This window comes from Desmodus rotundus, chromosome 1 (assembly GCF_022682495.2).
Source record: "Desmodus rotundus isolate HL8 chromosome 1, HLdesRot8A.1, whole genome shotgun sequence".
Lineage (NCBI taxonomy): Eukaryota > Metazoa > Chordata > Mammalia > Chiroptera > Phyllostomidae > Desmodus > Desmodus rotundus.
This window is the reverse complement of record NC_071387.1, coordinates 17,811,163-17,837,551: the sequence shown is the minus strand read 5'-3', so window position 1 is coordinate 17,837,551 and position 26,389 is coordinate 17,811,163. Positions and strand designations below refer to the sequence as shown.

The 26,389-nt window shown below is 45.1% G+C and overlaps 1 protein-coding gene across 4 annotated transcripts in view; it reads right to left on the bottom strand.

Moving 5' to 3' along the window:
* Positions 1-6,031: 6,031 nt before the first annotated feature.
* Positions 6,032-26,389, bottom strand: part of LOC112306250 (allergen Fel d 4) — a 47,620-nt gene continuing 27,262 nt past the window's right edge. For 2 of the 4 annotated variants that reach the window (XM_053921614.2, XM_053921623.2), the window contains exon 7: positions 6,032-6,144. In XM_053921614.2, coding sequence (XP_053777589.1) covers positions 6,135-6,144 — 10 coding nt within the window. In that variant the 3' untranslated portion in view covers positions 6,032-6,134. The remainder of the gene's footprint in view (positions 6,145-26,389) is intronic. The other 2 variants (XM_053921637.2, XM_053921646.2) reach the window with 1 other exon arrangement.

Below are 26,389 nucleotides of genomic sequence, written 5' to 3'. Positions count from 1 at the left end.
TTGACATTTACACTGGAAGTTTATTTGACAGTTATCTAAGTTTCCTCCATTAAGCTTGAGTCACTCAAGGGGACCAGTACCAGGGCAACTTAAAAAGATTTCCTGAGCCTTGACCAGTGTGGCTCAGTTGATTGGGTGTTATCGTCTAAAACAAAAGGTCACTGGTTTGATTCCTGGTGAGGGCACATGCCCAGGTGCAGGTTCCGTTCCCAGTCAGGATGCATATGAGAGGCAACTGATCCTTGTTTCTCTCACTCACCTTCTCCCTCCCTTCAGCTTTCTCATAACATAGATAAATATATTCTTTAAAAATAATATCTCCTGAATCTCACAATTAGATACTTTAATGTTCATTTTATGGAAGGCGCTCTGAGGAGCTCAATTTGACAAACTGGTGTATTTGGGGAACACTACAGCACAAATCTCCAGAGCAAAGAGCAGTCAGGAGAACGGCCATGGTAGGGACAAGGGTCCAGCAAAGTGCTTCTCTGTAGGCCTGTGTGGAAAAAAAACCCGTTTTTCCTCTTGCAGCACAAGAGGCAAAATTAAGGCATTATGTAGGTACTAACACAGTAATAGAGAAACATTTCCACATTTTTTGATAAAATCAAAATATTGCATTGACTACAATTACTTTTGGAAACACAGATGTATTACTAAGAGGAATAGATTCTTGTTTTGAATAAAATTTTTGTACATTTGCTCCATTAGGGTAGAAAATAGTGTTCTTAATATCATGTTGATGGCAAATATCTCAGCTCACAGGGAATGCAAAAATAGTCAGTGGGAAGGGCCTTAGTTCTATACCAATTCCAGGATAGAAACTATGGTTTCAATATTTAAGTATCCCTGTTGGTTCTGTCTAAAGTTACAAGGAGGATGGAGAACCAAGATGGCGGCATAGGTAGACACACTGCGCCTCCTCGCACTACCAGAACTGACAGAGAATCGAACGGCAAGGGGGTCCCACACCAAGGAAATAAAAAAATAAACATTCATCCAGACTGGTAGGAGGGGTGGAGACGGGCACCGGGGTGGAGAGGACTCACTGGGCTGTGGCGGGACCGAGACTCGTGGAGTGTGGGACGAACGGCCCAGGCAGTCCCAGCACTAGCAGACCCTGCGGCCCCACATTCCCGCAGATAAACCGAGAGTGCGGAACTCAGAGTGGCGGAGAGCAGGACAGGCAAAGCAGTGGGTAGCACCCTGCAGCCCCACATTCGTGCACAGATAAACCGGACTAACAGCGGGGAGTGAAGCAGACCGCTGCGCAACCCAGGGCTACAGCTCGGGAAAATAAAGCCTCAAACCTCTGATTGAAAACGCCCGTGGGGGTTGGGGCAGCAGCAGGAGAGACTCCCAGCCTCATGGGAGAGGTTGTTGGAGAGACCCACAGGGGCCTAGAGTGTGCACAGGCCCACCCACTCGGGAACCAGCACTGGAGGGGCCCAGTTTGGTTGTGAGTATCGGGGTGAAGGATTGAAATCCGGAGGAGAGTGAAGTGGGCGCCATTGCTCCCTCTCGGCCCCTCCCCCACGTACAGCATCACAGCGCAGCCAAAAGCATTACCCCACCCCGGTGAACACCTAAGGCTCCGCCCCTTAAAGTAACAGACCCGCCAAGACAAAAAAAAAAAAAAAAAAAAAAGGCCCAAATGACAGAACACTTCAAAGCTCCAGAAAAAATACAACTAAGCGACGAAGAGATAGCCAACCTATCGGATTCACAATTTAAAACACTGGTTATCAAGATGCTCACAGAATTGGTTGAATCTGTTCGAAAAACAGATGAAAAAATGAAGCCTATGCTAAGAGAAACAAAGGAAGATGTACAGGGAACCAATAGTGATGCGAAGGAAACTGGGACTCAAATCAATGGTGTGGACCAGAAGGAAGAAAGAAACATCCAACCAGAAAAGAATGAAGAAACAAGAATTCGGAAAAATGAGGAGAGGCTTAGGAACCTCCAGGACATCTTGAAATGTTCCAACATCCGAATTATAGGGGTGCCAGAAGGAGAAGAGGAAGAACAAAAAATTGAAAACTTATTTGAACAAACAATGAAGGAGGCCTTCCCCGATCTGGCAAAGGAAATAGACTTCCAGGAAGTCCAGGAAGCTCAGAGAGTCCCAAAGAAGCTGGACCCAAGGAGGAACATAGGAAGGCACATCATAATTACATTACCCAAGATTAAACACAAGGACTTACATCCAAGATTACTGTATCCAGCAAAGCTATCATTTAGAATGGAAGGGAAGATAAAGTGCTTCTCAGATAAGGTGAAGTTAAAGGAGTTCATCCTCACCAAGCCCTTATTATATGAAATGTTAAAGGGACTTACCTAAGAAAAAGAAGATAAAAAATAAGAACAGTAAAAATGACAGCAAACTCACAGTTATTAATGACCACACCTAAAACAAAAACAATAGTAAACTAGGCAAACAACTAGAACAGGAACAGAACCATAGAGATGGAGATCACATGGAGGGTTGTCAATGGGGGAGTGGGAGGGGGAGAGGGGGGGAAAGGTACAGAGAACAAGTAGCATAGATGATAGGTGGAAAATAGACAGGGGGAGGGTAAGAATAGTGTAGGAAATGTAGAAGCCAAAGAACTTATAAGTATGACCCATGGACATGAACTAAAGGGGGGGAATGTGGGAGGGAGGGGGTGGGCAGGATGGAGTGGAGTGTGGGGGGGAAATGAGACAACTGTAATAGCATAATCAATAAATATATTTTTAAAAAATGCTTTCAAAAAATAAATAAATAAATAACGTTAGAAGGAGAAGAGAAAAAAAGAGAGAGAGAAGCTGAAGTGTCAGAACAGGTACTTTTGCACTATTTGCAATATGACCATATATGTACAAAACCAAAGGACACAAAGTATTAGAACTAATTTTATTACGATCATTGAAATATTCATCAACGTTGCTAAAGTATTCAACTTACAAAATCAATATCATTTCTCTATAGCAGCAAAAAACTCATGATAATAAGTAATCATTAAAAAAAACAAACATTACAGGAACTACTATAAAGGACACATGGACAAAATCAAGGGGGAGGGTGGAGGTCGGGGAGGGAGGTGGGTTCAGCTGGGGTGGGGTGGAGGGATAGGGAGAAAAGGCATACAACTGTAATTGAATAACAATAAAAATTAAAAAAAAAAAAAACCAACAAACAGCCTTCTCATGAACATGGTGCCCACAGGGAAAAGGAAGCCTCTGCCCCTTCCAAAGCCAAAGCCAAAGCAAAGGCTTTGAAGGCAAAGAATGCAGAGTTGAAAGGCATAAAAAGCCACAAACAAAGGACACCTGCATGACACCCACCTTGCCCAGGTCCAACATTTTGGCTCAGAAGGCAGCCTAAGTCTCCGCCCCCAGGAGACACAGGCTTCACCATGATGCCATCATCGTGTTCCCCTGACCACCGAGGGAGCCATGACGAAGACGGAAGACAATGGCACACTTGTGTCCATTGTGGGTGTGGAGGCCAACAAGCACCAGGCCAAACAGCAGTGAGGGAGCTCCACGACACTAGGTCAAGGCTAAGAGCCTTCTCAGGCCTAATGGAGAGAAGAAGGTAAATGTTCACCTGCCTTCCGAATATGATCATTTGGAAGTTGCCAACTAAATTGGGCTCCTCTAAACTGAGTCCAGCTGGCTAATTCTTTTTTTTTTTTAATTTTTATTGCTATTCAATTACAGTTGTATGCCTTTTCTCCTCATCCGTCCACCCCACCCCAGCCGAACCCACCTCCCTCACCCACCTCCACCCTCCCCCTTGATTTTGTCCAGCTGGCTAATTCTAAACATACAAACTTTACACTGTGAAACAAACTGGAGAAAGTACATAGCAATTAACAACCAAGAATACACAAGAAAACTACCAAGGAGAAAATGTTACACCCTAAGAAAGGACACAGAAGATGATCTGAGAATGCTGACAGACACAGGGTTCATTGGTTTTGGTCCAGGGAGCCGCGTGTCAGACGTCTGTCCTCCGGAACTGCAGGGCAATAAACTCTCTGTATTGGCCTCTAAGTTCCTGGTGATTTGTTCCAGCACAATCAGGAAACTAATGCAGGAACCATTTCTCCCGTCCAGCTGGATGACAAGGCCACAGCTTCCTCACTGTATTTCTGATGCACAGGCAGAGGGAACTCTCAAAAGGAACTGAGCATGTATGACCTGCTGAGTAAACCCACTCACACTGGCCTGGGTTTGGAATTTATTCTGTGGTGTTCTTTGCAACAGGTTTGGCTCTCTATATTAACCAACTTAATTTATTTTTGATCCTAGGAATGTATTGATGGACAGTGAGGTGATAGTAGGGTGATACAGAAATTTTAAAAAAAAAAAAAAGGAAAAACTTAGCATTTAAATATTATGGTGGAAAACACCCAATGGGACTTGACTGTGAGCCTGGCCCTCCAGTCCCTGAGAAACGTGCACCAAGAAGCAGTAGCATCGCTCCCATTGAAGGCTGATTTACCATAACTTTCATTCGATCCAGGTTTTATTCGATATCCTAAAAAATCAAAACACAGGTTTGAAATTCAGTGTCTTTCTCCATGTGTGTCTTTCAATGATATAATCACCGACCTGGGTTGACATGATCAAGACACTGGAATAGAAGGTGCCAGCCCTTGTATCTCCATGGAAACACTTATTTTAACAACCACTTGTGGGTAAGAATGCCTTTATGGGAGTCCAGGGATACAACTGAGGTCCCTCCACCCATGGACCTCACTAATCCATAAATAATCCAAGGAACTAAGGCACTGAAGAAGGTAAGAAGGACAGTCTCCCTTCACCAGAGTCATCCCCTCCCAAGGTAGGAGAGCACTGGCATCTCTGGGTGCCTGTTAGAAACCACAGGCTCACAGGCCACCAAGACCTGCTGACTCAGAGCTCCCTGTTCATCAGGGACCCCAGGTGATTAGTGTGCTCTGCATTATCGCACGCACAGGGGTCCACAAATGATATTTCCCGTTGTTCTCTGTGTTGTTTATGATTTATGTGAATAGTGTCATGCTGCACATATGTCTCCTTCAGCAATTGTTTTGAGATCAAACCATGCTAATATATTTCTAGTACATTCCCTTTAACTTGTTGAGGGAAATTGGCATTTACGTTGCTGATAATGAAATCTGTTAGGAAATGGAGCATCAGTGGCATGGACATATGCAATCTTGTACAAATGGCCCTAGGGTTGGGGATGGGCAGGGGGGAGGATGTCTTTCCCAAGGGAAATGAACCACTGTTCATGGGTATGAGACTAAGTGTTACACACCCAAGAGAAAACAATGTTTTTCAAGTCCTGTGGCTTCCATGTCAGTGAGAACCCTCAAAGTAGCCCTGCCTGGCAAGGGTACTATTACATTAACAGGGCACCTGTACAGAATGGGAAGGGTCCTCCACCCCAATTTGAATTGAATTTTATATTCATAATGTATTTTGGGACACTAGCATCTCATGGAAGATGTGCACAGCAGATACCAGTGCTGGTGACAGAGGTTTTCCAAAACCCACTCCCTCCCAGCCTGGGGGTGTAGAGAAGCCAGCTGTGGAGGCTGGGCCCTGACACCTGGCATGATGGGTCACCCTCAGAGCATCTATCTCTCAGTGCCTTCCTGAGAAGGAGAATTCCAGGGTGGGTCACACTGTGGGGCAGATCCTTATTGGCTTTATTGTGTCACTAAGAAACAGGCAAATCAAAGGGCAGGCAGCACTCACAGGGACAGAGAATGACCATGGAAGTGTGAGAATCCTCAAACCAGGAAGAGTCTGAGAAGCTAGAGGAACGTTGTGGGAACAGGGCCAAGGAGCCCCTCATTGGCCTGCTGTCGGCACTAGATCTCTCACCTGCACCAAGTCAGTCACAAAACTGACTACAAGATGTTTGATTTATTGAGCAGGTAGAAGAAAGTTTTATTCATGGTAGAGTTCTCCCGGTAATGGCATACAGAGTTGGAAATTTGGAGAAAACCTTTGATTCTTGGTGAGCTGAGTTTCTAGACACATAGACAAGATCCTGAAGATTCAGAGATAATGCCTTCCTGGACAACAGTGCTGGAAATCAGGTCACAGCTCCAGTCACAAGAAGACATGGGGACAGAGGAAGGAAGCATTCACTCGGACCTAAATAAGCAGAGGAGAGAGAGCAGGCAGAAACTCATTAAGCACTTCCTGGACTGAAATGAAGACAAAGAGAGATTCCATTACAGAGAAAAGTGGTGAACATGCTCATAACAGCCTGCTCTCTCACCCAGGCTACTTGCCAGAGTAGGCGAAAGAGGACACTGGGACAATGACTTTTCCTTTTCTATTACTGTTCCCAGCTTACCCTCCCTACACTGAGTCTGTGAACAACACAGAGCACTCAGTGGAGGCTCCAGTGGAGGACCCCAGGCTGTTTCTACCATCCTCAGCATTAAAGATTTTGCAGAATTTTCTATAAGACAGGAAAGAGTGGCAACAACCATAGTTACCATTATGAAATGTTGGCTTTATGCAAGCCATACTTGCTAAGACTTTCCCTTATGTTACCTGAATAAAGCCCCATAATATAGTTGCAGGATGAAACACATGAGGAAATTCAGGGTCTATTATCCAGGTGTAGCGCAATGGGAAGGTCAGACAACTCGATTTCCAGGTCAAAAGTTAGGGATGTGCAGAGATCAAAGGAAGACAGGATTATAGGAAATTGAGAGTGAGCCCAAGGGCAAGGCCTTGGAGGATGGACAAGACCCAGAAGTGTATTCGAGTTTCACACTCACATCCTGCTACTCTTTGCCTATTTCAAATATTAAGTGTTACTGATGTTAGGACAGTATTAATTTATGAGGTCTTCTCAGCAGCAGGACATCCACTCAGTGACCCTGTGAGATGCACATCGTTGTTTCTTCCTTTCAGTTGTGACATCATCTGCTCTAAAGCTCATGAAGGAGTGGCCGTTGAGCCCAGACCTCCCACTCCAAATATCAAGCTCACCCCACAAGCTTCCTCACCAAATGTCTGTATTGTATCCCTTGGGCGTCAAGCGCCACTGGTCATGGAGGGCAGTGACATCTGGGTCACCACACACCCCATTATACAGCACCCACCTGGAGGCCTGGACTCTGGGGCTCCCTTGGGCTTGCAGACAGCGATCTGTTGAGGCAGAACTGAGCACAGTCGACCACCAGCCCCTTATTTCCCAGCTAGAAACTGAATGATTTTCTAGAGAAAGGCAGAGGGGACCCATTGCAGGTGTTACCTTCACTTGCTTTTCTCCAATCAGTAACACAAGGACTTAGAAATAAGAAAACAGAGAGAGCTAAACTTACCAGCCTTGGTATAATCCAGTATGTTTACCTTTGGAATTCCACGGTTTCTGCCAAGTTCCTCAAACCTTTTCTTGAGTTGCAGACTCACATCTGGGTTTCGGGCTGTGGGAAGAGTGACAGTTAAGTCTGTGACTTTGTGTTGGTCATGGAGGCTCCTGGGGCTTGGGGAACAGATGAGAGAGTTGATGACACTGACGGATGCTTAGGTAGAAGTGAAGGAGGGGCTGTAGCCTGAGTTAACTTTGACATTTTTAGGATGTCCTTCTGCACAGAGAGAGATTTCATCACCGTCCCATCACCAAGCTTTGGGGTTACCCACGGTGAACACCTCTCTTTGGGAGAAGACAGGTGGCCCAGGAGAAGATTGGGACAATCTTTGTATCTGCAGCCCACTCCAAGGTGAATATCAGCATGAGAATACTCTACCATGTAGCTCTATCATATCGGTTTTTTCCCATTACGAAAATTCATGCAATGAAAAATAACATATTCATTGTAGACTGCTTCAATTATGTAAAACATATTGTATCCATCATCTGTGGAGGAAAGAGAACATAGATCAGAACTTCTTAGATCCCTGAAAAGCAAGTGAAACTCTTTACCTATTTTCTTTTACAAAACTAATTCAAGTGCAGCCATGATGGAAGAGGTGAAGGTGATACTGAAGCCTTCCATTTGCCTCCGGGGCTTCATCTGGTGACTTCTAAGGGTGGAAATGAAAACCTGTGGTACCTTGATTCCTAGTGGTAGGAAATTCAGCCACAGATGCTCCTGTCCTTCTGTTACTTTGCCTGAGGCTCACCAACCTCCCTCTGTCATGTCTGCCAACTGTGTGTCTCTGTCCTGTCTAGGAGCCCTGCTGCTATTACATACAGGCCAAGGTGCTGTGGCAATGGCCTCCAGAAGACATCATGGTGGGCGTGGAATCTGAAGCTCTCCAAACAATTTCCTTTTTTAGTGGGCCAGTTTTCATTTGTTGCCAGGGGTACATATGACCACACGGCCATCTTATTCTCATGGTCTTATATGCCAGGCCTTGGCTTTTACAAGCAAGGTTCCCCCAAACATTGCAGAAAATTGGCTATTCAATGGCCTCATGGATAGTACCTAAATAACATTAATTGAAAATGGATCTCCACCCTAAAGATATTGGGATTTAGTAAATTTTTGTTGATGGAAATAGAATTTACAAAGACTTTTTACAGTGTGTACTTACAGGGAACACTATATACACCCTTCTCTTCTGTTGGATCAGTAATGAAAGTAAGTTCACCACACACTCCGTTGATGCTGTGAAACACAATGAGGTGATTGGTGCCAGTGAGATAGTAAGGGGTTGACTCCCTCCCACTCCACCTGTAACCTGAGTGTGCCATTTCAACAAACTATTAAAAACCTTTCATATAACGTTAAAGGACTCTTAATTTCCTGTTTAACTTTATTGCTACTTTAAGAATGAGTCAACTACTGATACCACTATTCCTCTCCCACCACTTCCCACTATCACTAATGCCACAGCTACCTGTCTACACACTTGGCTGAGGGCTCAGATGTGCCAGCATCTCAGATAAACGCTGTACAAACATTGTCTCACTCAGCCCTCACACAAAAAAGAAAAACCCCATAGGAGACAATTATGATTATTGTCTTTTACCCAAGAGATAACTGGGGTGAAAGGCGATAAAATTCCCAGTTCACCCACCTAGAAAAAGATAGTTTCACAAGAGAGCCAGACTCTTGATCCCCATCCTATGCTCTTATGTAAACTACACTGTCACACTGCATATGATTCGGATCCCCTCTGCCCTAACTCCTCTACTCTCAGTTAAACCTATTCTTGTCAGCAATTCTTATCTCTGAGTCTAGAAATCTTCAAGTTAATAACCTACAGGATCACTCAGTGGCTGATAAGGGACCCTGATTTGGACACAGGCCCACAGTGTAAGTGACACAGGAATGTGCACGATTGTGTGTGTGTGTGTGGTGAGGCTGGGGGGGTGGGGAGCTCCAAGATGATACTCAGCTGTGTCCCCAAGTAAAAATGCCATACTTACTTTTTTTTTCTTTTTTTTTAAATATATTTATTGATTATGCTATTACAGTTGTCCCATTCCCCCCACACTCCACTCCATCCTGCCCACGCCCCTCCCTCCCACATTCCCCCCCCCATAGTTCATGTCCATGGGTCATACTTATAAGTTCTTTGGCTTCTACATTTCCTACACTATTTTTGCCCTCCCCCTGTCTATTTTCCACCTATCATGTATGCTACTTATTCTCTGTACCTTTCCCCCCCTCTCCCCCTCCCACTCCCCCATTGACAACCCTCATGTTCTAGTTGTTTGCCTAGTTTGCTCTCGTTTTTGTTTTATGTGTCGTCATTAATAACTGTGAGTTTGCTGTCATTTTTACTGTTCCTATTTTTTATCTTCTTTTTCTTAGGTAACTCCCTTTAACATTTCATATAATAAGGGCTTGGTGATGATGAGCTTCTTTAACTTGACCTTATCTGAGAAGCACTTTATCTTCCCTTCCATTCTAAATGATAGCTTTGCTGGATACAGTAATCTTGGATGTAGGTCCTTGCGTTTAATCTTGGGTAATGTAATTATGATGTGCCTTGTTGTGTTCCTTTTTGGGTCCAGCTTCTTTGGGACTCTCTGAGCTTCCTGGACTTCCCGGAAGTCTATTTCCTTTGCCAGATCGGGGAAGTTCTCCATTATTTGTTCAAATAAGTTTTCAATTTTTTGTTCTTCCTCTTCTCCTTCTGGCACCCCTATAATTCGGATGTTGGAACATTTCAAGGTGTCCTGGAGGTTCCTAAGCCTCTCCTCATTTTTCCAAGTTCTTGTTTCTTCATTCTTTTCTGGTTGGATGTTTGTTTCTTCCTTCTGGTCCATACCATTGATTTGAGTCCCAGTTTCCTTCTCATCACTATTGGTTCCCTGTACATTTTCCTTTGTTTCTCTTAGCATAGGCTTCATTTTTTCATCTACTTTTCGAACAGATTCAACCAATTCTGTGAGCATATTGATAACCAGTGCTTTGAACTGTGCATCTGATAGGTTAGCTATCTCTTCGTCACTTAGTTGTATTTTTTCTGGAGCTTTGAAGTGTTCTGTCATTTGGGCCATTTTTTGTTTGTTTGTTTGTCTTGGCGGGTCTGTTACTTTAAGGGGCGGAGCCTTAGGTGTTCACCGGGGTGGGGTAATGCTTTTGGCTGCGCTGTGATGCTGTACGTGGGGGAGGGGCCGAGTGGGAGCAATGGCGCCCACTTCACTCTCCTCCGGATTTCAATCTTTCACTCTGATACCCACAATCAAACTGGGCCACTCTGGTGCTGGTTCCCGAGTAAGTGGGCCTGTGCACACTCTAGGCCCCTGTGGGTCTCTCCAACAACCTCTTCTGTGAGGCTGGGAGTCTCTCCTGCTGCCGCCCCAACCCCCAGGGGCGCTTTCAATCAGAGGTTTGAGGCTTTATTTCCCTGAGCTGTAGCCCTGGGTTGCGCGGTCTGCTTCGCTACCCACCGTTCATCCGGTTTATCTGTGTGGGAATGTGGGGACGTGGGGTGCTACCCGCCACTCTGCTTGCCTCACTCTCCGCCACTCTGAGTCCGGCCCTCTGGGTTTTTCTGTGCAAATGTGGGGCCGCAGGGTCTGCTAGTGCTCGGACTGCCTGCGCCATTTGTCCCACACTCCGCCAGTCTCAGTCCCGCCACAGCCACGCGAGTCCTCTCCACCCCAGTGCCCGTCTCCGCCCCTCCTACCAGTCTGGATGAATGTTTATTTTCTATTTCCTTGGTGTCAGTCCCCCTTGCTGTTCGATTCTCTGTCAGTTCTGGTTGTGCGAGGAGGCGCAGTGTGTCTACCTACGCCGCCATCTTGGTTCCTCTCAAAAAAAAATTCCATACTTACTTTTTATGAATTTTAAATAACACAGAAGGGTTATCCAAGTCCTGGACGTATTCCAGAAACAATTCATGCTCCCATTTTCTTTTATCATTTCCGTCACTTCCGAGCCCCAGAGAATGGTATTCCACTCCCCTGAAATCTGCAATAAATCTGTAAAGTGATTGGGAGAGAAAAGAAGAGATGGAACATTTAATGAACCCTGTCTCTTTGAAATCTGGCCGCTGGGTCAGGCCTTATAGTGATGATGTGAAAATGGAAATAGAACTCAGATGGACTAGCACCCCACACAGGGCTCTTGCCACTGTCCCTGCAGTGAGAACGGAGGTCCCTGAGGGTTGTCATCTTTCCACATGGTACAACTGCTCTTGGTCCAAGGTCAGAAACTATCCCCTTGGTCTAACATCAAAAACTCTCACTCCAGAAAGGCCACCTCACTTCGGAATTCCCCAAACCACCCCTAAAGTCTAACCTCCCTACACTCCCACAACTCTACCTGTGACATGTCCAAGTTGCATTTCTTGACATCATGGTGGGAGGCACAGACCAGGGTCAGCCCCAGACACAGCCGCAGCAGCTTCATCTTGGGAGGGATGACACCGCCTCAGTTATGGTTGCTGAGAGTGAATTTTTCCCTGACGGTGGCTCTGGGCCCCACACCTCTGCCTTTATATCCTTTTGGGCCCAGTTTTCTGTCCAGGGAGAGGGGACCACCTTTCCCTTCCCATTAATGGATGGTCTGAATGCATTGATGGGAGGCCAACACTGTTCCTGTGCAACTCATCTCTTCCACATCTTCTAGTGACCTGAAATTACTCAAAACACACACTTCAAAAAAAGATAGTGGCTGCCATGAAAGGCTGCCATTGGAACCAGATTTAACTGTGAAATCAGAAAGTCAATGATGTGACGTGAATGGAGCACCACTGGGAAATGGGTGTGTGGACATCCCAGGTTCTACCACTCCCATGGTGGGAGGCAGTGGGTGAGTCACTCCATTGCAACCAGAGTCAGAAACAAAGAAAACGTGAGTACCAAAGCTGACAGTACCTGTCAAGAATCATTGTAATAGTGCCAATTAGAATAGGCGTGGTAAATTAATGTATGGAAAGTACTTTGTCTGGTATAGAGCACATTTTAACTCCTTTTCCTTCTTGTCTGAATGCAACCACAATGCATTAAATGAATGTGCAGTCACTACCTACACCTCACCATATGCAATGGGCCTCTGGGAGAAGGGGAGATATGGAAGATGTCATCCATACTCACACTTTTTTCTACAAGCTGATGAAGGAACTCAACTGAGTGGGACCAAGTCTGGACCACTGTGGGTCAGAAAAGGGGGTGCTGCCTGGGAGGTGGCATCACAGAGAAACTGCTTAAAAACACAGGCTGTGGATTCATGTAGACCTGGGCTTCATTCCTACCTGTGTCCTTGGAAGCCATGAGGAAAAATTGAACCTCTCAGAACCTTGGGGTCCTGTTAATGGGCACAATGATACCTATCCATGGATGGCTATAGCGACTCTATGGGACAGTGTATGTAGAACCCTCAGACTAATGTGTGGCACTGCTGGGCTGGAGGGGTCAGAAAATTACTCCTGGGAAGGTGTGTCCTGGGGAGAGTCAGAGGTCCTCAATGATAGGCAGGGTCTGGAATTGTGCAGTGCATGTGTGGAATAGCTTCCTGGTGAGAAGAATGTTGTGATTGAGGCTCCTGTGCCCGCATCTGAGGCTTCTTAAAAGCTATGATTCTCTTCTGCCTTGTGCTCATGGTCCCCTTCATCACCCCTCAGAACAGAAAGAGGCCTGTGTCACAGGAGGAGCTGGGCACAGGGCAGTGAACCTAGAAATTGTGGCATCCTATCTGTGGCCTGCTCTCAAAGTCCTCTCAGCCCGTTGTCTGATCCTGCCTAATTCATGCTCAACAGATAGCCAGTCACTGGTTTTGAGGTCTGAATATCCTTAGACATCATGGACAGGCTGGAGGTGTCCTCTCTCTGGGACGGAGGTACTAAACTTGACAAATGGTGGCAAAGGCTGTGCACTGCCTTTTGTCTTGTTGATTGTCTCCAAGAACAGATGGCGGCCTATGAGCAACCAGGGTTGCAAGATGAACTGAGTCATGAGGCTGAGAGGAGGGACATCTGCCACTGCATCCCACTCCATCTCTGCCACATGCCATCCGCCTCCTGACTCTGCATCTGTATCAGAGCCCCACATTGTAACTTTCTGCTTCCAGGAACTACCACTTTCTACTCAAAGAGAAAATGAAAAATGGACTAGAACCTCCAGGACAATGGGAACCAGAAAGACGAGTATGACTGCCTATTCAAAGTGGGGCTCTTTGGGGACCCGGGTGTGGGGAAGAACAAACTGCTGGACCACTTCACCACGAGTTCAACCTAGAGAGCAACAGCACCACTGGCGTGGAGTTTGCCACTTAAGCATACAGGGAAATGGCAAGCCCATCAAGGCCCAGATATGGGACAAAGCGCAACCCAGGGTTCCAGCACAGGGAAATAAAGTTTCAAAGCCTCTGACTGAAAAAACCTGTGTTGGTTGAGGCAGCAGGAGGAAATACCAGTCTCACAGGAGAGTTGGTTAGAGACACCCATGGAGTTATGGAACGTACACAACCCCACCAGCCTGTGAATCAGAACCAGAAGGACCCATTTGCTTATGGGTAGTGGGGGAATTGATTGAAACCCAGCCCAGAGCTGAGTACTCCACATTGTTCCCTGCTGAAACACTCCCTCACATGCAACTCACAGCACAGTGACATGGGTTGCCCCACCTTGGTGAATACCTAAGGCTCTGCCCCTTACTATGTAACAGGCATGGTGCAACAATATTATATGGCCCAAATGAAAGAACAAAACAAAACTCCAGGAAAAATACAACTAAGCGATGAAGAGAGAGCCAACCTATCACATGCACAGTTCAAAACACTGGTAATCAGGATGCTCACAGAAATGGTTGAGTATGGTCACAAAATAGAGGAAAAAGTGAAGGCTATGAAAAGTAAAATAAAAAGAACCAACAGTGAAGGGAAAGAAACCGAACTCAAATCAACGGTTTGGAGCAGAAGGAAGAAATAAACATTCAACCAGAACAGAATGAAAAAACAAGAATTCAAAAAACTGAGGAGAGGCTTAGGAACCTCCAGGAGAACTTTAAACATTCCAACATCCAAATCATAGGGGTGTCAGAAGGAGAATAGGAACAGCAAGGAATTGAAAACTTATTTGAACAAATAATGAAGGAGAACTTCTCCACTCTGGCAAAGGACACAGACTTCCAGGAAGTCCAGGCAGCTCAGAGAGTCTCAAAGAAGCTGGACCCAAGGAAGCACACACCAAAGCACACCATCATTACATTACCCAAGATTAAAAGGAAGAAGAGAATCTTAAAAGCAGCAAAACAAAAGGAGACAGTTACCGACAAAGGAGTTCCCATAGGCTATCAGGTGATTTCTCAAAAGAAACCTTATAGGCAAGAAGGGGCTGCAAAGAAGTATTCAAAAGTCATGAAAGGCAAGGATCTACATCCAAGATTACTGTATCCAGCAAAGATACCATAGAAAATGGAAGGGCACATAAAGTGCTTCCAAGATAAGCTCAAGTTAAAGGAGTTCATCGTCACCAAGCCTTTATTATAAGAAATGTTAAAGGGACTTATGTAAGAAAAAGAAGATCAAAAACATATACAGTGAAAGGACAACAAACTCACAACTATCAACAACCGAACCTAAAAAAACCAAACTAGGTAAACAACTAGAAGAGGGACTGAATCACAGAAATGGAGATCACAAAGAGGGCTATCAACAGGTAAAGGGAGGAGGGAATGAGAAAAAGTTACAGGCAATAGGTAGCATAAATGCTAGGTAGAAAACAGACAGGGGCAGGTTAAGAATAGTATAGGAAATGGAAAAGCCAAAGAACTTATATGTACAACTCATGGACATGAACTAAGGGAGTGGGGGAATGCAGGTGGCAGGGCGTGTGCAGGGCACAGGGGAAGAAATGGGGGGAAATTGGACAACTATAATAGCAAAATCAATAAAATACAGATTTTTTTAAAAAAGGACAACAGTGGGTATCTTCTTGATGGGCCTGCTCCAGGAGGAGACAGTTTCAACTCAGTGTGTCCTGGGACAACACTCAGCTGGCAGAGTCTCTAAAGCTGGGAATGGAGATCTGAAGTCTCCCATGTTGCTCTTGAAATGCCAGATAGCTTCACGGTGTCCTGGTTTGACATTTACACTGGAAGTATATTTGACAGTTATCTAAGTTTCCTCCTTTTGCTTGAAGTCATTCAAGCAGAGCAGTAAGAGGGGAACTTAAAAAGATTTCCTGAGCCCTGACCAGTGTGGCTCCGTTGCTTGGGTGTTATCCTGCAAAGGAAAAGGTCACTGGTTTGATTCCTGCTAAGGGCACGTGCCCCGGTGCAGGTTCCGTTCCCAGTCAGGATGCATATGAGAGGCAACTGATCCATGTTTCTCCCTCACATCCATGTTTCTCTCCCTCACCTTCTCCCTTCCTTCAGCTTTGTCAAAATGTAGATAAATAAAATCTTTAAAATTAATATCTCCTGAATCTCACAATTAGATACTTTAATGTTGATTTTATGCAAGGCACTCTGAGGGGCTCAACTTGATAAACTCATGTATTTGGGGGACAGTGCAGTGCAAATCTTCAGAGCAAAGAGCCGTCAGGAGAACGGCCATGGTCCAGAGAAGGGACCGGCAAAGTGCTTCTCTGAAGGTCTGGGTGGGAAACACCTGCATTTTTCCTCTTGCAGCACAAGAGGCAAAATTAAGGCATTATGTAGGTACTAACACAGTAATAGAGAAAGAACATTTCCACATTGTTTGATAAAATCAAAATATTACATTGACTACAATTCCTTTTTTGAAACACAGATGTATTACTAAGAGGAATGGATTCTCTTTGTGGATAAAATTTTTGTGATATGATCATTTGGAAGTTGCCAACTAAATTGGGATCCTCTAAACTGAGTCCAGCTGGCTAATTCAAAACATACAAACTTTACACTGTGAAACAAACAAACTGGGAAAGTACATAGTAATTAACAACCAAGAATACACAAGAAAACTACCAAGGAGAAAATGTTACACTCTAAGAAAGGACACAGAAGATGATCTGAGAATGCTGACAGACACGGGACTCATTGGTTTTGGTCCAGGGAGCCGCGTGTCAGACGTCTGTCCTCCGGAACTGCAGGGCAATAAACTCTCTGTATTGGCCTGTAAGTTCCTGGTGATTTGTTCCAGCACAATCAGAAAACTAATGCAGGAACCATTTCTCCCGTCCAGCTGGATGACAAGGCCACAGCTTCCCTACTGTATTTCTGATGCACAGGCAGAGGGAACTCTCAGAAGGAACTGAGCATGTATGACCTAGTGAGTAAACCCACTCACACTGGCCTGGGTTTGGAATTTATTCTGTGGTGTTCTTTGCAACAGGTTTCGCTCTCTATATTAACCGTCTCAACCTATTGTCGATCCTAACAATGTATTGATGGAGAGCGAGGAGATATAGGGTGATACAGAACTAAAAAAAAAGGAAAAACTTAGCGTTTAAATGTCAGAGTCGAAAATACGCCATGGGACTTGACTGTGAGCCTGGCCCTCCAGTCCTTGAGAAAAGTACACCAAGAGGCAGTAGCATTGCTCCCATTGAAGGCTGATTTGGCCATAACTTTCATTCAATTCCTGGTTTTATTAAATATCCTAGAAAATCAAAACACAGATTTGCAATTCAGTGCCTTTCTCCATGTGTGTCTTTCCATGAAATAATCACCGACCTGGGTTGTCATGAACAAGACAGTGGAATAGGAGGTGCCAGCCCTCGTGTCTCCATGGAAACACCTATTTTAACAACGACTTGTGGGTGAGAATACCTTTAGGGGAGTCCAGGGGTACAACTGAGGTCCCTCCATCCATGGACCTCACTAATCAATGAATAATCCAAGGCAATGAGGCACTGAAGAAGGTAAGAAGGACAGTGTCTCTTCACCAGAGTCATCCCCTTCCAAAGTAGCAGAGCACTGGCATCTCTGGGAGCCTGTTAGAAAGCAGAGGCTCACAGGCCACCAAGACCTGCTGACTCAGAGCTCCCAGTTCATCAGGGTCCCCAGGTGATTAATGTGCACTTTCTGAGAATGTCTGCATTATCGCACACACAGGGGTCCACAAATGATATTTCCCGTTTTTCTGTGTTGTTTACGTTTTAAGTGAATAGTGTCATGCTGCATGTGTGTGTCCTTCAGCAATTGTTTTGAGATCAAACCATGCTAATATGGATCTAGTACATTCTCTTTAACTTGTTGAGGAAAATTGGCATTTATGTTGCTGATAATGAAATCTGTCAGGAAATGGAGCATCAGTGGCATGGACATAGTGCAATCTTGTACAAATGGCCTTTGGGCTGGGTCGGGGGGGGGGGGCGATTTCCTCTCCAAGGGAAATCTATCACTGTTCATGTGTAAGACTAAGTGTTACGTATCCAGGAGAAAACAATGTTTTTCAAGTCCTGTGGCTTCCATGTCAGTGAGAACCATCAAAGTAGCCTAGCCTGGCAAGGGTACTGTTCCCTTAACAGGGCACCTGTAGGATGGGAAGGGTCCTCCACCCCAATTTGAATTGAATTTCATATTCTTAATATATTTAGGGACACTAGCATGTCATGGAAGATTTGCACAGTAGGTACCAGTGGTGGTGAGGGAAGTTTTGCGACACCCACTCCCTCCCAGCCTGGGGTGTAGAGAAGCCAGTGTGGAGGCCAGGCCCTGCCACATGGCACACTGGGTCAGCCTCAGAGCATCTGTCTCTCAGTGCCTTCCTGAGAAGGAGAATTCCAGGATGGGGCTAACTGTGGGGCAGCTCCTTATTGGCTTTACTGTGTCACTAAGAAACAGGCAAATCAAAGGGCAGGCAGCACTCACAGGAACGAAAAATAACTATGGAGGTCGGAATATCCCAAAACCCAGGGAGATTCTGAGAAGCTAAAGGACTCTTACAGGAACAAGGCCAAGGAGCCCCTCATTGGCCTGCTGTCAGCACCAGGTCTCTCATCTGCACAAACACAGACACACAACTGACTGCAAGATACATGATTTATTGAGCAGGCAGAAGAAAGTGTTAGTCATGTTAGAGTTTTCCCGGGAATGGCATGGAGAGTTGGAAATTTGAGAAAACCTTTGATTCTTTGTGAGTTGAGTTTCTAGACACGTAGAGAAAATCCTGAAGATTCAGAGATAATGCCCTCCTGGACGACAGTGCTGGAAATCAGGTCGAAATACTTGTCACAAGAAAACATGGAGACCGTGGAAAGAAGCATTCACTTGGCACTAAATAAGCAGATGAGAGAGAGGACACAGAAACTCATTAAGCACTTCCTGGATTAAACTGAAGACAAAGAGAGTTTCCATTACAGAGAACAATGGTGAAGGTGCAGGTAACACCCTGGTCTCTAACCCAGGCTACTTGCGAAAATACAGGGAAAAAGAGCTTTAGGGAATGACTTTTCCTTTTCTACTATGTTCCCAGGTTATGCTTCCCTAGAATGGGTATGTGAAAAACAGCAAAGACTCAGTGGAGGACCCCAGGCTGCTTTTGCCATCCCCAGCATTAAAGATTTTGCAGAATTTTCTATAAGACAGGAAAGAGTGGCAACAACCATAGTTACCATTATGAAATGTTGGCTTTATGCAAGCGCTACTTGCAAAGACTTTCCCTTATGTTACCTGAATAAAGTCCCACAGTATAGCTGCGGGAGGAAACAAAATAGGAAATTTTACAATTGTAGTAGAAAAGGGAGGTCTACTTCCAGATCCGAAGTTAAGGATGTGCAGAGATCAAAGGAAGACAGAATTACTGGAAATTGAAGGGTGAGTCCTAGTGCAATGCCTTGGTAGATGGACAAGACCCATAAGTGTATTTGAGTTTCAGACTCATACCCTGGTACTCTTGCCCGATTTCACATTTTAAGTGTTAATGATTTCAGGACATTATCAATTCCTGAGGCCTTTCCAGCAGCAGGGCATCCACAGAGTGACCCTGTGAGGTGCACATACTTGTTTCTTCCTTTCAATAGTGAGGTCATCTGCTCTTAAGCTCATGAAGGGGTGGCTTCTGAACCACAACCTCCAACTCCCAATTTCAAGCTCACCCCACAAGCTTCCTCACCCAATGTCTGTGTTATAATCTTTGGGCATCAAGTGCTGCTGGTGTTGGAGGGCCGTGACCGCTGGGGCAACCACTTCCCGTCATACAGCAGCCAACTGGGAACCTGGTCTCCATGGCTCCCTCAGGCTTGGAGACAGCAATCTGTAGAGACAGAACAGCACAGTCAAACACCAGCCCCATATTTCCCTGCCAGAAACAGAATGATTTTCTACAGTAGGGCACAGGGGACACATTGGAGATGTTACCTTCTCTTGCTTTTCTCCAATCAGTAACACAGGGACTCAGGAAGAGCAAAAGAGAGAGAGCGAAACTTACCAGCATTGCTTACATCCAGTATTTTTTTGTTTGGAATTCCATGGTTCCGGTAAATTTCCTCAAACCTTTTCTTGAGTTGCAGACTCACATCTGGCTTTCGGGCTGTGGGAAGAGTGACAGTAATGGCTGTGACTTTGTGTTGGTCATGGAGGCCCTTGGGGCAGGAGGGACAGATGATGGGGATGGATGGCACTGACTGGTACTTAGGCAGAAGTGAGGGAGGGTCTGTAGCCTGTGTTGACTTTGACATTTTTAGGATGTCCTTCTGCACAGAGAGAGATTTCATCACCTTCCCATCACTGAGCCTGGGGGTTAATCACAGTGAAGACCTCTCTTTGGGGGAGAACAAGTGGTGCAGGAGAAGACTGGGACAATCTTTGTATGTGCAGCCCACTCCAAGGTGAATATCAGCATGAGAATACTCTACCATCCAGCTCTATCACTTCAGTCTTTTTCCCATTACCAAAAATCATGTGACAAAAAATAACATATTTATCATAGACTGTTTCAATTATGTGAAATGTATTGTATCCCTCATCTGTGGAAGAAATAGAACACAGGTCAGAACTTCTTAGGCAAGCAAGAGAAACTCTTTACCTATTTTCTTTTACAAAACTAATTCAAGTGCATATCCTGAAAGAGGTGAAGGTGGTATTGAAGCCTTCCATTTGCCTCCGGGGCTTTATCTGGTGACTTCTAAAGGTGGAAATGACAACCTGTGGTAACTTGATTCCTAGTGGTAGGAAATTCAGCCACAGATGCTCCTGTCCTTCTGTTACTTTGCCTGAGGCTCACCAACCTCCCTCTGTCATGTCTGCCAACTGTGTGTCTCTGTCCTGTCTAGGAGCCCTGCTGCTATTACATACAGGCCAAGGCGCTGTGGCAATGGCCTCCAGAAGACATCATGGTGGGCGTGGAATCTGAAGCTCTCCAAAGAATTTCCTTTTTTAGTGGGCCAGTTTTCATTTGTTGCCAGGGGTACATATGACCACATTGCCCTCCAATCTCATGATGTTATGTGCCAGGCCTTTGTCACTGACAGACAAGGTTCCCCCAAATAATTAGAGAAAATTGGCTATTCAGTGGCCTCATGCATAGTACCTAAATAAGATTAATCAGAAATGCATCTCCATCCTAAAGATATTGGGATTTAGTAAATTTCTTGCTGTTGGAAGTAGAATTTACACAGACTTTTTTAAATGTGTACTTACGGATAACACTATATACACCTTTCTCTTTTGTTTCATCAGTAACCAAAGTAAATTCAATACACTCTCCCCTGATCTTGGGAAACAGAATGAGCTGATTGGTGCCCATGTGATACTGAGGGGCTGGCTCCTTCCCACACCACCTGTAACCTGAGTGTCCCATTTCAATGAACTTTTAATAAGCTTCTGTAATGCGTTGAAAGAACTTTTAATTTCCTGTTTTACTTTACTTCTATTTTAAGGATGAGTCAACTACTGATACCACTATTCCTCGCCCTCCACTTCCCACTAGCACTACTGCCACAGCTACCTGTCTACATACTTGGCTGAGGGCTCAGATGTGCCAGAGTCTCAGATAAATGCTGTACAAACATTGCTTCACTCAGCCCTCACATAAAAAAGAAAAAACCCAGAGGAGAAAATTATGATCATTTCTTTTACCCAAAGGATAATTGGGGTGGAAAGAGAGAACATTTCTAGGTCACACAACTAGTAGAAGATAGTTTCACGAGAGAGCCAAGTGCTTGATCCCCATCCTCTGCTCTTACCTAAGCTACATTGTCACACTACATATGATTCGGATCCCCTCTGCTCTAACTCCTCTACTCCCAGGTAAACTTGTTCTTGTAAGCAATTCCTGTCTCTGAGTCTAGAGAATCTTCAGGTTGATCAAGTTGAAGATCAGTGCCTGATAAGGGACTCTGATTTGGACACACGCCCACAGGGTAAGTGCGCACAGTAAAGTACATGATTGTGTGTGTGTGGGTGTGGGTGTGGGGAAAGAAAGCTCCAAGACCATGCTCAGCTTCTTTCCCCAAGAAAAAATGCCGTACTTACTTCATATGATATTTAAATAACAGAGAAGAGTTATCCAAGGTTTGGATGGATTCCACAAATATTCTCCTGTCACCAGTTCCTTGTATGATTTTTTTCCTATCCGAGGCCAAGAGAATGGTACACCATTCCCCTGAAATCTGCAATAAATCAGTAAAGTGATTGGGAGAGAAAAGAACAATTGGGACACTGCATGAACCCTGTATCCTTGAAATCTGGCCCCTGGGTCAGGCCTTATAGTGGTGATGTGAAGATGGAATTAGAACTCAGCTGGACTAGCACCCACATAGGGCTCTTACCACTGTCCCTGCAGTGAGAATGAAGGTCCCCGAGGGTTGTCATCTTTCCACATGGTACAACTGCTCTTGGTCCAAGGTCAGAAACCACCCCCTTGGTCTAACATCAAAAACCCTCACTCTCCAGGAGGGCCACCTTGCTTCAGAATCCCCCAAACTACCCGCAAAGTCTAAACTGCCTATACTCCCCCGACTCTACCTGTGACATGTTGAAGTTGCATTTCACAACCTCATGGTTCTCTTCACAATGGACCCAGACCAGGGTCAGCCCCAGACACAGCAGCAGCAGCTTCATCTTGGGAGGGACAATACCGCCTCAGCAACGGTCTGTGAGAGTGAATCTTTTCCTGACAGTGGCTCCACGCCCCATGCCTCTGCCTTTATATTCCTTCTGGGCCCATTTTTCTGTCTGGGCAGACCCACTTTTCCCCTCCCACTCCAGGAATGGTCTGTTTTCATTGATGGGAGGCTAACACTGTTCCTGTGCTTCTCATCTCTTCCAGATCTACTTAGTGACCTGAAATTACTCAAAACACACTCTCAAAACAAAACAAAAAGATAGTGGAAGCCACGAAAAGCTGCCATTTGGAACCAGATTTAACTGTGAAATCAGAAAGCCAATTAAGTGTGGCAAGAATGCAGCACCACTGGGAAATGGGTGTGTGGAAATCCCAGGTTCCACCATTCATGTGGTGGGAGACAGTGGGTGAGTCACTCCATTGTAACCAGCCTCAGAAACAAAGAAAGTGTCTACCAAAGATGACACTACCTGGCATCAAGCAACTTCATAGAGCCGATTAAAATAGGGCTGGGTAAAATAATGTATGGGAAGTACTTTGTCCGGTATGGAGGACATTTTAACTCTTTTTCCTTGTTGTCTGAATTCAACCTCAAGAACAAATTAATGTCTCATCACTACGTTTCATCACTACGTACACTTCGCCATATGCCCTAGGTGCCTTGGAGAAGTGGAGAGGTGTTGTCCATACACACACTTCTTCTTACAAGCTGATGAAGGCACCCAACTGAGACATACCATTTCTGGACCACTGTGGGTCAGAAAAGGGGGTGCTGCCTGGAAGGTGGTGTCACCAAGAAAGTGCTTAAATACACAGGCTTTGGATTCACGTAGACCTGGGCTTCATTCTTATCTCTGTTCCTTGGAAGTCATGATGACAATTTTAATCTCTCAGAGCCTTGGTATCCTTTTAATGGGGGCTACCATACCTCTCTATCGATGGCTGTAGCTACTTAATGGGATGGTGTGTAGAACCCTCAGACTAATGTCTGGCACTGCTGGGCTGGTGGGGTTAGAAAATTATTCCTGGGAGTTGTGTCTTGGGGATGGGTTGGGGTCTTGAACCATAGGCAGGGTCTGGAGATGTGGAGACCATGTGGGGAGTGGGTTCCTGGTGAGAAGAATGTTGTGATTGAGGCTCCTGTGCGCACAGCTGAGGCTTCTTAAAAGCTATGGCTCACTTCTGCCTTGTGCTAATGGTGCCCCCCAGAACAGAAAGAGGCCAGTCTCATGGGTGGATCTGGGCACAGGGCAGTAAACCTAGAAAGTATGGCATCCTATCCGTGGCCTGCTTTCAAAGTCCTCCCAGCCCCTTGTGTGATCCTGCCTAGTTCACACTCAACAGATAACCAGTCACTGGTATTTTGAGGTCTGAATATCCTTAGACACACCATGGACGGGCTGGAGATTGTCCTTCCTCTGAGACCCAGGAGCTGAGCTTGACAAATGGTGGCAAAGGCTCTGCAGTGCCTTTTGTCTTGTTGATTGTCTCCAAGAACAGATGGCGGCCTCTGAGCAACCAGGTTTGCAAGATTAACTGGGCTATGATGCTGAGAGAGGGCCATGTGCCACTGTGGCCCACGCCATCTCTGTCCCATTCCACCCCCTCCTGACTCTGCATCTGTATCAGAGCACCACTTTGTAACTTTCTGCTTCCAAGAACTACCACTTTCTGCTCAAAGAGAAAATGAAAAATGGGCTGGAACCTCCAGGACAATGGGACCCAGGAAGACAAGTATGACTACCTACACAAAGTGGGCTCTTCTGTGACATGGGTGTAGGGAAGAACAACCTGCTGAACCGCTTCACCACAACCAGTTCTACTTAGAGAGCAACAGCACCACTGGCGTGGAGTTTGCCACGTAAGCATACAGGGAAATGGCAAGACCATCAAGGCCCAGATCTGGAACAATGCACAACCCAGGGTTCCAGCACAGGGAAATAAAGTTTCTAAGCCTGTGACTGAAAAAAACCTGTGTTGGTTGAGGCAGCAGGAGGAAATACCAGTCTCACAGGAGAGTTGGTTGGAGAGACCCACAGCGTCCTGGAACGTACACAAACCACCAGCCTGTGAATCAGAACCAGAAGGACCCATTTACTTATGGGTAGTGGGGGAAGTGATTGAAACCCAACCCCGAGATGAGCAGTCCACATTGTTCCGTGCTGAACCACTCCCTCACATGCCGCTCACAGCAGAGTGACGTGGGTTGCCCCACCTTGGTGAATACCTAAGACTCTACCTATTACTATGTAACAGGCGTGCAACAACAAAATTATATGGCCCAAATGAAAGAACATAACAAAACTCCAGGAAAAATACAACTAAGCAATGAAGAGAGAGCCAACCTATCACACGCACAGTTCAAAACACTGGTAATCAGGATGCTCACAGAAATGGTTGAGTATGGTCACAAAATAGAGGAAAAAGAGAAGGCTATGAGAAGTAAAATAGAGGGAACCAACAGTGAAGGGAGAGAAACTGAACTCAAATCAACAGTTTGGAGCAGAAGGAAGAAATAAACATTCAACCAGAACAGAATGAAGAAACAAGAATTCAGAAAAATGAGGAGAGTCTTAGGAACCTCCAGGAGAACTTTAAACATTCCAACATCCAAATCATTGGGGTGTCAGAAGGAGAAGAGGAACAGTAAGGAATTGAAAAGTTCTTTCAAAAAATAATGAAGGAGAACTTCTCCACTTTGGCAAAGGACACAGACTTCCAGGAAGTCCAGGAAGCTGAGAGTCCCAAAGATTTTGGACCCAAGGAAGCACACAACGAAGCACATCATAATTACATTACCCAAGATTAAAAGGAAGAAGAGAATCTTAAAAGCAGCAAAACAAAAGGAGACAGTTACCTACAAAGAAGTTCCCATAAGACTGCCAGCTGATTTCTCAAAGGAAACCTTACAGGCAAGAAGGGGCAGGAAGGAAGTATTCAAAGTCATGAAAGGCAAGGATCTACATCCAAGATTACTGTATCCAGCAAAGATACCATAGAAAATGGAAGGGCACATAAAGTGCTTCCAAGATAAGCTCAAGTTAAAGGAGTTCATCATCACCAAGTCTTTATTATAGGAAATGTTACAGGGATTTATCTAAGAAAAAGAAGATCAAAAACATATACAGTGAAAGGACAACAAACTCACAACTATCAACAACCGAACCTAAAAAAACCAAACTAGGTAAACAACTAGAAGAGGGACTGAATCACAGAAATGGAGATCACATGAAAGGCTAACAGCATGTAAAGGGAGGGGGGAATGGGGAAAAGGTACAGGGAATAAGTAGCAAAAATGGTAGGTAGAAAACAGATAGGGGCAGGTTAAGAATAGTATAGGAAATGGAAAAGCCAAAGAACTTATATGTACAACCCATGGACTTGAACTAAAGGGGTGGGGAAATGCAGGTGGCAGAGTGTGTGCAAGGCAAAGTGGAAGAAATGGGAGGGAATGGGACAACTATAATAGCAAAATCAAAAAATTAGAGATTTTTTTTTAAAAGGACAACAGCTGGCATCTTCTTGATGAGCCTGCTTCCAGGAGCAGACAGTTTCAACTCAAGTGTGTCCTGGGATCAGAGACTCAGCTGGCAGAGTCTCTGAGGCTGGGAAGGGAGATCTGGAGTCTCCCTTGTTGCTCTTGAAATGCAAGATAGCTTCAGGGTGTCCTGGTTTGACATTTACATTGGAAGTTTATTTGACAGTTATCTAAGTTTCCTCCTTTTGCTTGAAGTCATTCAAGCAGAGCAGTAAGAGGGGAACTTAAAAAGATTTCCTCAGCCCTGACCAGTGTGGCTCCGTTGCTTGCGCGTTATCCTGCAAAGGAAAAGGTCACTGGTTTGATTCCTGGTGAGGGCATGCACCCGGATGGAGGTTCCGTTCAGAGTCAGGATGCATATGAGAGGCAACTGATCCATGTTTCTCCCTCACATCCATGTTTCTCTCCCTCACCTTCTCCCTTCCTTCAGCTTTGTCAAAATGTAGAT